This window comes from Oryx dammah, unplaced genomic scaffold (assembly GCF_014754425.2).
Source record: "Oryx dammah isolate SB20612 unplaced genomic scaffold, SCBI_Odam_1.1 HiC_scaffold_5, whole genome shotgun sequence".
Classification (NCBI taxonomy): Eukaryota; Metazoa; Chordata; class Mammalia; order Artiodactyla; family Bovidae; genus Oryx; species Oryx dammah.
This window is the reverse complement of record NW_024070189.1, coordinates 44,576,411-44,590,516: the sequence shown is the minus strand read 5'-3', so window position 1 is coordinate 44,590,516 and position 14,106 is coordinate 44,576,411. Positions and strand designations below refer to the sequence as shown.

The following is a 14,106-nucleotide window of genomic DNA, read 5'->3' as shown; positions in this document are numbered from 1 at the left end:
CAGAAAAACATCTATTTCTGCTTTATTGACTATGCCAAAGCCTTTGACTGTGTGGATCACCACAAACTGTGGAAAATTCTTCAAAAGATGGGAATACCAGACCACCTAACCTGCCTCTTGAGAAATCTGTATGTAGGTCAGGAAGCAACAATTAGAACTGGACATGGAACAACAGACTGGTTTCAAATCAGGAAAGAAGTATGTCAAGGCTGTATATTGTCACCCTGCTTATTTAACTTCTATGCGGAGTACATCATGAGAAATGCTGGGCTGAGGAACACAAGCTGGAATCAAGATTGCTGGGAGAAATATCAGTAACCTCAGATATGCGGATAATACCACCCTCATGACAGAAAGTGAAGAGGAACTAAAAAGCCTCTTGATGAAAGTGAAAGAGGAGAATGAAAAGGTTGGCTTAAAGCTCAACATTCAGAAAACTAAGATCATGACATCTGGTCCCATCACTTCATGGCAAATAAATGAGGAAACAGTATAAACAGTGACAGTCTCTATTTTGGGGAGCTCCAAAATCACTGCAAATGGTGTCCGCAGCCATGAAATTAAAAGATGTTTGCTCCTTGGGAGAAAAGTTATGTCCAACCTAGACTGCATATTAAAAAGCAGAGACATTACTTTGTCAACAAAGGTCCATCTAGTCAAGGCTATGGTTTCTCCAGTAGTCATGTAGGGATATGAGAGTTGGACCATAAAGAAAGCTGAGCACTGAAGAATTGATGCTTTTGAACTGTGGTGTTGGAGAAGGCTCTTGAGAGTCCCTTGGACTGCAAGGAGATCCAACCAGTCCATCCTAAAGGAAATCAGTCCCAAATATTCATTTGAAGGACTGATGCTGAAGCTGAAACTCCAATACTTTGGCCACCTGATGCGAATAACTGACTCACTGGAAAAGACCTTGATTCTGGGAAAGATTGAAGGCAGGAGGAGAAGGGGATGACAGAGGATGAGACGGTTGGATGGCATCACTGACTCAGCGGACATGAGTTTGAGTAGGCTCCGGGAGTTGGTGATGGACAGGGAGGCCTGGCGTGCGGCAGTCCATGGGGTCACAAAGAGTCGGATATGACTGAGTGACTGAACTAAACCGAACTTCTACCACTAGACCATGAGTCCTGGGAGACCATGAATGATCTTTTTGCCTGCTTGTCAGAGTGCCTGGCATGTAGTAGGTTCTCAATAGTATCTACTGAATGAATGATTAAATAACGAAATGGATGATGGACGTAAAGAACTTAGCATAGTGCCCAGGGGCAGTTGTCTTTGATTACAAGTGGTGGCAGCTTACTTAATGTTAGAATGGTGATGCTTGTAAGTTGTATGACTTTAGGCAGGTTGATTAAATCCCAAGTTGGTTTTCTCATCTGTGTTATGGATACAATGTTGTTTTGAGTATTAATAAGATAACATAGGCAAATCACTCAGGATATGGTTTGGCACATAAAAGATAATTAGCAATGGTTATTACTAGAGAGAAACAGTGCAAAATAAACTGAAGAATCAGGCAAATCCCTAGATTAATGTTGAGATGCTTTAAAAGGCATTGTGCAGCCTCTCTTTGCAGCTTCCGCTGTCTTCTTACGTAGGCAGCCATTCATTCATTAAAATGTGCTGGTTGAACAGATACTATGCTGGGCACCATGCCAGCTGCTAAGAGTAGTAGCAAAAAAATGAGTAATTAACGAGTCTGAGTTTCTTTTGGGGTGATGAAAATATTCTAAAACTGATTATGGTGGTGGTTACCCACAGCTCTATGAATACACTAAAATTCGTTGAATTGGATACTTGAAGTGGGTAAATGAATTGAATGGTATGTGAATAATATCTCCGTAAAGCTGTTGTTGAAAAGACACGAACAGTAGATCTGTGTCTACCCTTTCCTATTTGGGCAGGTTATGTCACCTCTCTACTTCAAAATGGTAAAGAACCTGCCTGCAATACAGGAAAGGTAAAAGATAATGGATTTAATCCCTGGGTCGGAAAGATCCCCTGGAGGAGGAAATGGCAATCCACTCCAGTATTCTTGCCTGGGAAATCCCATGGGTAGAGGAGCCTGGGGCTATACTCCATGGGGTCACAAAGAGTCAGACATGACTGAGCATGCAGGGTGGAGGTCTGGAAAATAGGAATAATAAGCAAACCTAACTTGGAGAGTTTTGGTGAGAATTAAAAGAAAGAATGTAAAGTGCAAACTTAGAGTTGGGTATGTAACAAGAGAGCTCCATCAATATTAGCTAACAGGATACCCATCATCTTTATTAATATGTAAATGCTAAAATAGAAATTACATGAGTAGAGTGGGGAAAATTACCCTAGTAGTATGGGCTCTTAGCTCTACTGCATGGCCTGGAGGTGGAGGTGGGGGCGGGGGGAGGAGTCAGCGAGAAGGTGAGGGAGGAGCAGATAACATCTAATCTGGGGAAGAATCCATCCACACAGAAAGATGTAAAGGGCAGCCCTTGAAAGAGGGAACAGTGTGAGCAAGGGCATGGGGGTAAGAGACCACAAAGTGAAGGTAAGGAACTACTAGCAGTTTTACACAGAGTTCAAGGCCAGCAGCTTGAACTCCATTGTGAAGACAATGGGGAGATCACCAGCGGGAAGTAACGTGGCAAGCCTGTGTACCAGTATAGTCACTACACTGGGAGTATGGACTTTTAAGAGATGCTGGACTGAAGTGGTGGAGGAGTTAGGCAACTACTGCAACAATTCAAGTGAGAGATGATAAATGCTTTAACTTGGACTCTAAGACCACGGTATCAAGGCCAAGGCCCTTTTGATCATAAGGGACAGAGACTCACTCATAAACCCAAGGAAAGGCTATATATACATCAGGCAACCCCACAGAAGCCCTACACCAGGGATCTGGATCTGGGCAGGCATCCCAGAAACCAGGACTTGAACTAGGAAACCAGGAGCCAAGGCAGTTATCTTTCAGGATTAACTCTTTCAGCATCTCTGCTCCTCTGTCTTCTCTTTTAAAACTAATACACTTCTTGTGTTATTGATGGTTTCTGCTTTCCCATAACTTCTCCTTGTTTGTGGGAGTAGTCTCCACCCCAGTGCCACCTGAACTTCCATCTTCAGGGACCACGACCAGCTGCCTTCTTCTCTCTGTGCCACTTGGTTTCAATTTCTAAGACAAAATCTGAAGGGCTATGCTCATCCTTTTGATTCAAGTCAGGCAAATCATAGTCCAAGGGCCTGCCAATAAGTGAGGCTGGTACACAAGGTAGAGAATTTGGGCATTTGAGATAGCAGAGCTCTGATCATGGATTCTTGCAGTCACCTGAAATATGTCTTATATAGTAGGCCTAGAGGGGAAGGGATACATTTAAAATTTATTAGGCAATAAAATCAGTGTTATTAGGTAATTGTTCGAATGTGGGAGGTGAGCTGGAGTGGAGGCAGGGATGAATGACATCAGGAGTTGGCCTGGGTAACTGGGCGATCTCTCAGCCCCACCTTCCTCTCTGGTGGTGGTGTCCTCAGGGTCTCAGGAAGCTTCTCCACTTGACTCAAAATCTCAGCAGAGAACGGATGATTATTCCAGGCTGGGAAATGTGAGGCACGTTTACCACGAGGACACTGGGAAGGGTATAGGGTAACAAGCGGAACAGTGCAATACTCTGTGACTAGAAACAGTGGTGTGCTGTCCAGCCCTAAGCCTGAAAGGGGGGGTTTGTTCTCAGAACCCAAAGAGGAGGCCTGCCAGACAAGAGCTGTGGCCTTTAGCGGTTTACACAGCCACCCTCTGACATAATTCCAATAAGGAAGCTGGGGAAAGAAACACCCTTACCTGACTCTTCTCACTCCCTTAGGTATCCTGCCCTGGCTCCGCAAGAGTTGACCTAACAGAAAGATAGAGGGCAAGGAAGCCCACTCGGGTATGTTATACAGCCTCCTTGCGGTGGGGAGGAACAAGGGTAAGACATCCAGTCCACTCTTCATCATGGGTCAGGTAGGAACCACTACTTCTTGATAAAAGTCACAAAATCTAAATGGGATTGTTCTGCTTTGCCTTGGGTAGGTCAGGAATCCATCCCTGGACCAATCACTGCAGTAGGAGCAGAGAGCATACTCTGATTGGCTAAGCTAGAAGCTAAGGGTGGAGTCAGCTCTGATTCAACCTCCCAGCTGAGTTGCAGAGAGGCAAATCCCCCAAGAATAATCAGGATATTGTTAACTGACCCGATAAAAAGAACAGATGTTCACTTACTGCCCGTAACAGAACTCATCGAGGACTTCTGATCAAGGGTGGGAGGTGGGGGTGGGATGTGGAGAGCAGTAGTGTTCCTGTTGGACAGATTAGGGGAAGAGACCAGTGTGCCCTGCTGAATGAGTGAGCCTGGCAGTAAGGGATGGAGCTGCCCCTCTCCATGCCTCAGTTCCCTAGCAGGGGCAAAAGCTAACATTCTGTGGCTCCAGGGCTCACCAGCAAGTTGTTAAGTAACAGGTTCAGCCTCTCATCAAGAGTGCAGATGTCACCGGTGAAGACCATCAAGTCTTCAAATATTTTTTTGACATGCACACACTGCTACATGTATTTATTTTTGGCTGTGCTGGGTCTTCTTTGCTGCATGTGGGCTTTCTCTAGTTGCAGAAAGTGGGGGCTGCTCTCTAGTTGCAGTGCACAGGCTTCTCATTGCAGTGGCTTCTCTTGTTGCAGAGCACAGGCTCTAGGTGCATGGGCTTCAGTGGTTGCAGCATGTGGGCTTAGTTGTTCTATGGCATGTGGAATCTTCCTGTGCCAGGGATCGAACCCATGTCTCCTGCATTGACAGGTGGATTCCTATCCACTGTGCCACCAGGGAAGTCCAAGACCACCAAGTCTTATTTTCTGAAATCACTCCTTGCAGTTAAAGACCTCTCTGGACCCACTGAAGTTTGCTGGAAGGTGCCACCTAGTGGAACATCCTATGACGTGCCACTTAGACCAAAGGAAACCTTAGAAGAGTTTTAGAGCCAAAAGTCACGAGCACTGGTTTGCTCAAACTTGGTCACAGATTGGAATCACCTAGGAATAACTGAGTCCTACCCTCAGAGGTTCTGACTTAATTGGTCTGGGGTGCATGGTGGGCATCCAGAGTTTACAAACATCCCCAGATGATTTTATGTACAGCCAAAGTTAACACCACTGGGTTATAGAATACCCAATCTTTTATTTTAGAAACACCCACAGACAATGATACTTCTCCAAGAGCCTCAGACTTCTAGGAAGCCCCTTCCCACTGCATCCCACCACATCTCTGTAATTTGTGCAACTTTTTTCTTTTATGCAGAAATGAAAAGCAACTATAGAGGAAGCCCTGATATTTATTTTAGTGGCAGTGCTAGGAGGAGGATGGCTTCTTCTGCATCTGATATTTGCATCTGACCCTTCTGACTAATACTGTAAGATGTACCCACTCAATGACGTAGGATATTTCCTCTTGAGATGTATGGCCTTCTATTCTCTTTCTGATAATAGTATTATGTTATACTTGAGGCACCTTCTACATCCACTGTCTTGATCCAATAGCATTCCTTTATAGTTGGCAGAATAGGTTTAATTGGCATCTCAGTGTGGAAATGACAAAGTAGGCTCCAAGCGAGAGACAGGCAATTTTCTGTCTAGAGGTCATTTCAAATAGGCTTCCTACAAACTCTTTCTTTTTATTCAAACCAGGAGCTGAAATGCCACTAAATGCACACACTGGACCGAAGCACCATGTCTGGCTTCCCTTCTCCCATCCTACCTTGCAAGACTGAATCCCAGAATTTTAGAACTGAAAAACACCTTAACAAGCATCTGGTTCCAGTGCTTTATTTAATGCAATCATATTCTGTATTTATTGAGACTGCTCTAATTCCTGCTCCCACACGCACTCCTAGATCCATTCATGATAAACATAATGCTCAGAGGATTTGAGTGACAGTTCTGAAGCTGCAATAAGGGTAAGGGCAAAATCTGGACTGATCCAGGCTTATCAGAGCCATGTGGGGAAATTTCAACTGCAGGACTTGGGTTCTCTTGCTCTATATTTAGAAGTTTGAACTTGTTAAATGACCAGCCTGGTAGAGAGAGCAATTTGGGTTACTGACACCAGTGTGAATAAATTTTCTGAGCGCAGGTTTTAAAGAGGTGAATGTTTGATTGATGAATTGACTCATTTCCCAAATGTTTGGGGAGAACCTATTTGGAGTCAGGTACTGCATTAGGCATTGAGGGTAAGCTGGAGAGCAAAACTAACAAACACACACAAGATGCTCCCTGTCCTCATGGGGCTCACAGCCAGTGGAGGAGACAGGTATCAATCACCCTGTAACTGGAAACACTATGACTGTTAAGGAAAGGCATTGCTAAGAGGTCACAGAACTGGGGAGCTTAGGCAGGTTTCTCTGAGAGTGTATGACGACCCTGACCATCTCGCAGAAGAGAAGGGGCAAGAAGTCTTCAGATTTGCACACACCAGAAGTCCAACAATCAGAATTTCCTGTGTTTTTCTTAGAGTCAAGGAGACCTTTCTCTCACCAGTTTAGAAATTATATTATGGAGTCATGATTATCCTCATTTCACCTATGAGGAAACTGAGGCTCAGAGTAGATAAGGCACTTGGCCAAGGTCAAACAGTACCAGAGGTAGACTGGTTATCACACTAACACCTCCTGACTTGCTGATCCATTCCACTTTCACACACCCGTAGCTCAGCCTAGGCCAGACAAACCTGAGGGTAGAACCCTTGACAAATGGGATCAACCACATTAAGAAAACCAGGGTGAGGCCATCGAGAAGGAAAGGTTTTTGTATCCTCATAAGGAAGGCTGATGGCCTGCACCTATCTTGTCATCTCTCTTCCAACTGACCCTTCTTGCTGAAGGATATCTGGGTATACTAAAAATCTATCTGTTGCTGATGACAAGTGGAAAACTGAAGAGTGAGCAAGACAATAAGCAAATCATAAAAATAAAGGAAAAAAAAAGAAAAGGAAGTTAAGATGGGAAGATAGGACGAAAGAGGAGACACTAACCACTCATCAGATGTGTGCATTCAACCCTTTCTATGTGCCAGGCATGCAGAATGTGGGGATAGAGCAAGAATGAGCCATTGAAATCTCAGCCCCACGCAGCTGACATTCTATTTGGAGAAGCTCAGTAATAAACAAGTCAACAAGCAAATACATAAAACTATCACTCAGAGGGATATGCACAATGAAGAGAACGCAGCAAGATGTAAAGTAGAAGAGAACCATGTGCAGGTTGATGATGAGGGAGGGTCTCTGGTGAGGAGGGAGATCTTTAAGCTGAGATCTGAAAGGTGAGAGAGCACAACGCCGGGTGGAAGATCCAGGGAAAGAAAGGCAAGGGCTAGTTCAAAGCCTTTGTGGCTGGAATGAGAATAAAGCTTTCAAGAACCAGAAGGAAGGTGGGTGTGGCTTGTTTGGAGTGAGTGGCAAGGAGCATGATGAATGAGATGGGAAAGGCTAGGCCTGGAGGTGGAGGTTTTTGCCATGTAGCCAAAATTCTGTTCATCCTTCCTCAGTGTACCTCTGGATGCTGAATTTTACTTCAACCACAGCTACTAGTCACATTAGACCAGGGTCTGTGGTAAGCCCTTTGTGCAAATTATCTCATTTAGTGCCCGTAATAGCACAGGAAAATCTGCTTGGTGTTATGTGGCAGCCTGGATAAGGGGGAAGTTTGAGAGAGAATGGATACATGTACATGTATGGCTGAGTGCCTATGCTGCCCTCCTGAAACTATCTCAGGATTGTTAATTGATTACACCAAAATATGAAATTGAAAGTTTTTTTTTAATTTAGTTTTATTTTAAAAATTTTATTGAAGTATAGTTGATTTACAATGTGTTAATTTCTGTTGTAACCAAAGTGACTCAGTTATACATATATATACTCTTTTTCATATTCTTTTCCATTTCGGTTTATCACAGGATACTGAATATATAATAGTCCCCTTTGCTATACAGTAGGATCTCTTTGTTTATCCATCCTATATATACCAGTTTGCATCTGTTAATCCCAAACTCCCAAGCCTTCCTTCTCCCACCCCACCTCCCCCTCAGCAACCATAAGTCTGTTCTCTTTGTCTGTGAGTCTGTTTCTGCTTTGAAAATATGTTCATTTGTGCTGTATTTTAGATCCACATATAAGTGATATCATATGGTATCTGTCTCTTTCTTATTTCCCTTTGTATGATAATCTCTAGGTCCATCCACATTGCTGCAAATGGCATTATTTTGTTCTTTTTATGGCTGAGTAATATTCCATTGTATACTTGTACCACATCTTCCTTACCCACTCATCTGTCAATGGACATTTAGATTGTTTCCATGTCTTGGCTATTGTAAATAGTGCTGCTATGAACATAGGGGTGCATGTATCTCTTCAAATTATAGTTTTGTCTGGGTATGAATGCAACATTTCTTGTTCAATTTCAGTTGATGACTTGATCAGTTTCCCCAGGAAAACAGCCTTAGCTCATGTGCTGGTCACATATCTCCAATGGTATTGTCTTGGTGAGTGTGATAATGCCCTGAGAGGATCACTACCCTCACCCCCAGGCCCACCACCCATGCCTGGCACATCTTACATTTTGCTCAAAGAGTCCTGAAATTAGAGCTGGGTTTGTGGGCTAGAGTTTCTAATGAGGGCTGATCCAGCTGATGTGAAGCTTTGATCAACAAGTCACTCAGATAAGACATAAGAAACAGCTCAAATCCAATTTTGTGCAGACTCCTTCTGGGAGCTAGAAGGGATGGGGAAGAGAGAGACACTGAAGATTTTCCCATCCATGACCTCAGGTGCTATACTTCACTCAGCTGGTGATTACTTACACCTACTGTGTTGCAGGCCTGAAGGAGCCACAGCTCAGCTCCCTGTGGCTGAGCAGGAGTAAAAGCTGAAATCCAGGTGCCCTGGCTCTGCTAGCTCTGCTATGACCTGGGCAGAGGTGGGCACCCTTTGGGCAAATTCCTCTACCTGGCAGGAGCACTCGTTTTCTGATTCACAAAAAGAGAAGTATGTGCTAATAGAGGCAGGGCATAACATAGAAGGACAAAAACTTACGAAGTTCCTTCTTGCTTGAAGCTTACATTCTAGTGAGGGAAATGAAAAATGATACCTGTTCTAAAGAAAAATCAAGCAAAAGGAGATAATGGAGGCACTTTCTGATATTTTAGATCAGCTAGTAAGGGAAGCTCTCTCTAAAGAACATTTGATTTATTCCCTAAGAGATGGGAGGGAGAAAACCATGTGCAAAGGTTTAGAGGAAAAAAAGCAATGGCCCAGCAATTTTGCAAAGGCCCTGAGACCATTATCAACTTGGTGCATTTGAGGAATACAGTGATAAGACCAGTGTAACTAGAAGGGAAAGAGAGAGGGCAAAACCTAAAAGTCAGGCCAAATCACGGAGAGCCTCATGGGTTTCTAGCACTGTGCTGGGTGCTGTAGAGGTGCTTAAGTGTTGCAACACTGTGTTTCCCTCAATGGAAAAAACACAAAAATTTCCTTTTGTTTCCCAAAAGGAAATTCCACTTTTGTCAAACAGACAGGATGGAAATCCAATTACAGAAACATTGAACATCAGCTGCAGTGTAAAACCCACAGGGCTATTCAGAGCAGTATTGTTCAGCATTGCCCACCCTTAGATGAATAGAAAAGCAAAATATGTGTATACATACAATAGGATATTCAGAGAAGGCAATGGCACCCCACTCCAGTACTCTTGCCTGGAAAATCCCATGGACGGAGGAGCCTGGTAGGCTGCAGTCCATGGGATGGCTAAGAGTCGGACACGACTGAGCGACTTCACTTTCACTTTTTACTTTCATGCATTGGAGAAGGAAATGGCAACCCACTCCAGTGTTCTTGCCTGGAGAATCCCAGGGACGGGGGAGCCTGGTGGGCTGCCGTCTATGGGGTCGCACAGAGTCGGATACAACTGAAGCAACTTAGCAGCAGCAGCAACAATACGATATTATTCAAACTAAAAAGAAGGGTGAAATTCTGACACATGCTACAGTGTGGATGAATCTTGAAAACATTATGATAAGTGAAATAAGCCAGACACGAAAGGTCAAATATGGTATGATTACTTATATGGAGTACCTAGAACAGGCAAATTCATAAAGACAGAAAGTAGAGTGGTGGGTGGTTACCAGGGGTTGAGGGGAGGAAGGTGAAGGATGGAAATTGGGGAGTTAGTGTTCAGTGGATACAGAGTTTCAGGTTGGGAAGATGAAAATGTTCTAGAAATGGATGGAAGTGATGGCCGCAAAACAATGTGAATGTATTTAATGCCACTGAACGGTTAAAATGGTAAATTCTATATTTTGTATATTTTTACCACATAAACAAGGGCAGTAAATATTAAAAATCACCAGGTAGCTTAAAAAATATATAAATACTATTAAAATATAATCTTCCCTTTAAAAATTTCTTTAAGAATTGTAAACCTTGCCTGTGACAATGCCTGGATTTGGTAACTTTCCTCTTCTTTGGAAGAAGGGCTTGGGATGGTTTTTTATTATCTGTTTAGTTTTTCTTTTTAATAGTTATTGTGATATTCAAGATTCCTCTTTCTTCTTGATTTGTGTTTGCTAATGTATGTTTCCTGAGAAAAATATTGTCATCTAAGTTTTCATATTTATTTGGCATAAATGTAATTTGTAACATTTTCTTACTATTTTACAAATACAATTGGGATCATTTTCATTTGAAAAAAAAAAAAAAAAGTCACAGGGCTAGGATCTAGGGAAGGAAGAGTGGGTATTCCAGACAGAGGAAACAGCAAGTGCAAAAGCCTAGTGGCAGGAATGTGCCTGAGGCACTCTGAGGAACAGCAAGAAGGTCCATAGGCTGGGGCACAAGTAAGAGTAGAGGGTGGGGGCTGTTCATATGGCCTTGTAGGACATTATAGCTCCTTCCAGAAATCCAGTGGAAGATGGGAAGCCATTAGAAGGATCTGAGCAGAGTGTTGATCTATCTACCTGATCTTTATTAAATCAGGATCATTCTGGCTGCAGCCTTCTTTAATCTGAACCTCACTTGCAAACAAGGATAAGAAAAGCACTTACCTCACAGAGTGACTGTGAGCAGTAAAGATGGTAATGTTTGCTGAGGGTTTAACATGGTGACTGGAATAGAGTAAACATTTCAGCATAAGGTAAGCACTACTGTGACAAGACCAAAGACAGCAGCCCCCTGAGGAGAAGTTTTGGAGGACTTCGTGGAGGAGGTGGCTGTTCAACTAAACACAGAAGGAGGGACAAGGTTTCCACCGTCATAGATGGAGAGGAGGAGCAGGCTTTCTGGGTGGAAGGAACGGTGTGGTCCACAACACAGGAAGGAAAGTAGCCAGCAGCTGGCAGGGCAGGACAGAGAGGAGAGAATGATGAGCTCTAGGAGATCAGAGTGGAGAAGGCGATGGCACCCCACTCCAGTACTCTTGCCTGTAAAATCCCATGGACGGAGGAGCCTGGTAGGCTGCAGTTCATGGGGTCGCTAAGAGTCGGACACGACTGAGCGACTTCACTTTCACTTTTCACTTTCATGCATTGAAGGAAATGGCAACCCACTCCAGTGTTCTTGCCTGGAGAATCCCAGGGACGGGGGAGCCTGGTGGGCTGCCGTCCATGGGGTCGCACAGAGTCGGACACGACTGAAGCGACTTGGCGGCGGCAGCAGGTCAGAGAGGCATGTGGCTCTACAGCCTAGGTGATGGGAGTTTTGAAGGTTTCCTAACAAGTGTCAAGATCTGAGCTATGATTGCAGAAAACTGAATCCCCATCGCCCAGCCTGGAGCTGGAAGAACCGAGAGGCAGGAGTTGTCAGGACGCCGGTCCAAGGCCGGCGCGGGGGAAGGGGCGTTGCTAGCAACTAACTAGGCACAAGGATCTGCGACTGGGCTGGAAACCCGGAGGATCAAGAGAACGCGTGTACCGGGGGGCGAGGGGTGTTAAAAAGGAAGGCAACCAAGAGGGCGCGTCGTCCCTGGGCAGCAGAGAGGAAGCAATTCATTAATAAACGAAGAGCACTGTAGGAGCCACAGGCATCACCGTCGGAGTCCCGCTCTTCGGCCGGCGGGCTGCAGCGCCGAGGCGGCCAGACTTCCTCAGAGTACTTACCACAGCTATAGGCACATTCGCTCATCTAATGAAATTACGTGTTTAATGTTTTAGCCCCCAGACGTCAAGGCTACAGAATCTGTTTTCATTTCATCCCCGTGCCTGGCCCAATTTGCCGAGGAGCTGAACAAGAGGTTTGGAGAAAGGGCTCACTCGGTGAGCTGACAGCCCAGAGTGCGACTGGAGGGCATTCGAAGTCCAAGGAGGCTGATCTCGCGTGAGGAGAGGTCCTGCAGAGACGCTGCGGTCACACTTCCCCGCCGGTGTGCAGGGACCACAGACAGGTGGCGGGGTGGGTGAGGCTGCACTCCCCAGTCTACAGATGGCGTTCACACCTACCACCGGGAACTCGGGGGGAAGAAAACCAGGGTGCACAGAACCGTGCAGCGCAGCGGCGGCCCCATTTCCCGCCTGGGAATACCGAGGCCGGGGGGCAAAGGAGGTCCGCAGGTCCTGCGGGCCGAGCCTCGGGGTGGGACGCCACAGCCCCACTCCCAGAAGTGGAGTGTCCGGACTCCAGTACCATTTGCATACCCCCCAGGAAGCCCGAAAACTCTCGGCTGGAGTCCGGAGCTGAGGTGGCCGGGCGAGACTTTAGGGGTCCCCAGGAGCGTGTCCCACAGCGCGCACCAGTTAGCGCCCAACTCGCCAACTCCGGGACTTTTGCAAAGCTCCCGCGGGCGGGGGAGCCGCTGAGGAGCGGACCGCACCATCGCGGTCCGAGAAGGGGGGAGCGGGCCGCCCTGGGCCTGTCGCACCCGGGCGGAACGGAAAGAGCAGCGAGAAGCCGCGGCCCAGGGTTCACGGCTTTCGGCAGCAGACACTGAAAAGGCCGAGACGGGACACGCGGCTCGGCGAGGCTCGCGGGCGGCGGTGTCGGCGGAGCACCCCCACCCCCCGGCGGCGACGCGGTGGCGGAGCCCGGCTCCCCGGCCGGCGAGCGGCGGAAGTGCCGCGGAGTTGGAGCGGGGCCGGCGCCGCGGTCGCTTCTCTTCGTAGAGCTGCTGCCGCCGCCGGGCGGACGGGCGGACGCGCGGAGCTGGGGGGCGGCGCGGCGGGGCCGGCGGGGCGCGGCGGGGCTGACCGGCCCCGATGAGGCGGAAGGAGAAGCGGCTTCTGCAGGCGGTGGCGCTGGTCCTGGCGGCCCTGGTCCTTCTGCCCAACGTGGGGCTCTGGGCGCTGTACCGCGAGCGGCAGCCCGACGGCACCCCCGGGGGATCCGGATCAGCGGCGGCCGCGGCCGCCGGACAGGTGAGTCCTCAGTTGCCATGGAGTTGGGAACACGCTCTTCCCGATTTCCCTTCCAGCCTTCGGTTGGTTCCTTCCTCGCCGTCCGCTGTCTCCTCAGAGTCAGCGCCAGAGACTCCTCTGTTCTTCCCATTGTTTTAGATGGGAAAATTGAGGCTCAGAGAAGGGCAGGGATTGTCCCCGCTCTTCAGAAACCTAACCAGAACTATAAACCAGGACTCCTGATGCCCATAGGTCACCATCCTCTTTTCTGTTCCATTTCTCACCTCTTCCAGCATCTCTCCCTTTTGGAAGATCCTGTCTGCATCCCCGTATCCCAGTTCTTTTCTGCCCCCCGCCCCCCACCTGCTGATCCAAGTGTTTCCTACTGAAGTCAGCCCCTTTCTTGTTTACTCATGTGCCCAAAGAGACCTCTGGACCTCCTTCCTCTCCACAGTACTCACCCTCCCAGCCTTCTTTCTTTCCCAGATCCTGTGGATTCCTTGGAAGATGCAAAGATCATGCTCTCCTTGGAGCTTCAGGCCCTGGAGGATGGGGGTGTTTGAGCTCCTGCTCTTTGAGGGACCTGCTGCCTTTGACTTTCTGGGCATCCAGAAGTGGGAGCTGTGGTGGGAGGACCCCCCCACCTCCACCCCCCGCCTCACCAAATTCCTCAGAAGCTATTTGTGCCCAGGGCCCTGAGCATGGAACATCAGATGCTTTCCCTGTCCCTTCTCAAA

The 14,106-nt window shown here is 47.0% G+C and overlaps 1 protein-coding gene across 1 annotated transcript in view; it reads left to right on the top strand.

Annotated features, from left to right (window-relative positions):
- The first annotated feature begins 13,100 nt into the window (after positions 1-13,100).
- Positions 13,101-14,106, top strand: part of GALNT10 (polypeptide N-acetylgalactosaminyltransferase 10) — a 230,941-nt gene continuing 229,935 nt past the window's right edge. Inside the window, exon 1 of the mRNA XM_040241469.1 lies at positions 13,101-13,390. Coding sequence (XP_040097403.1) covers positions 13,232-13,390 — 159 coding nt within the window. The 5' untranslated portion in view covers positions 13,101-13,231. The remainder of the gene's footprint in view (positions 13,391-14,106) is intronic.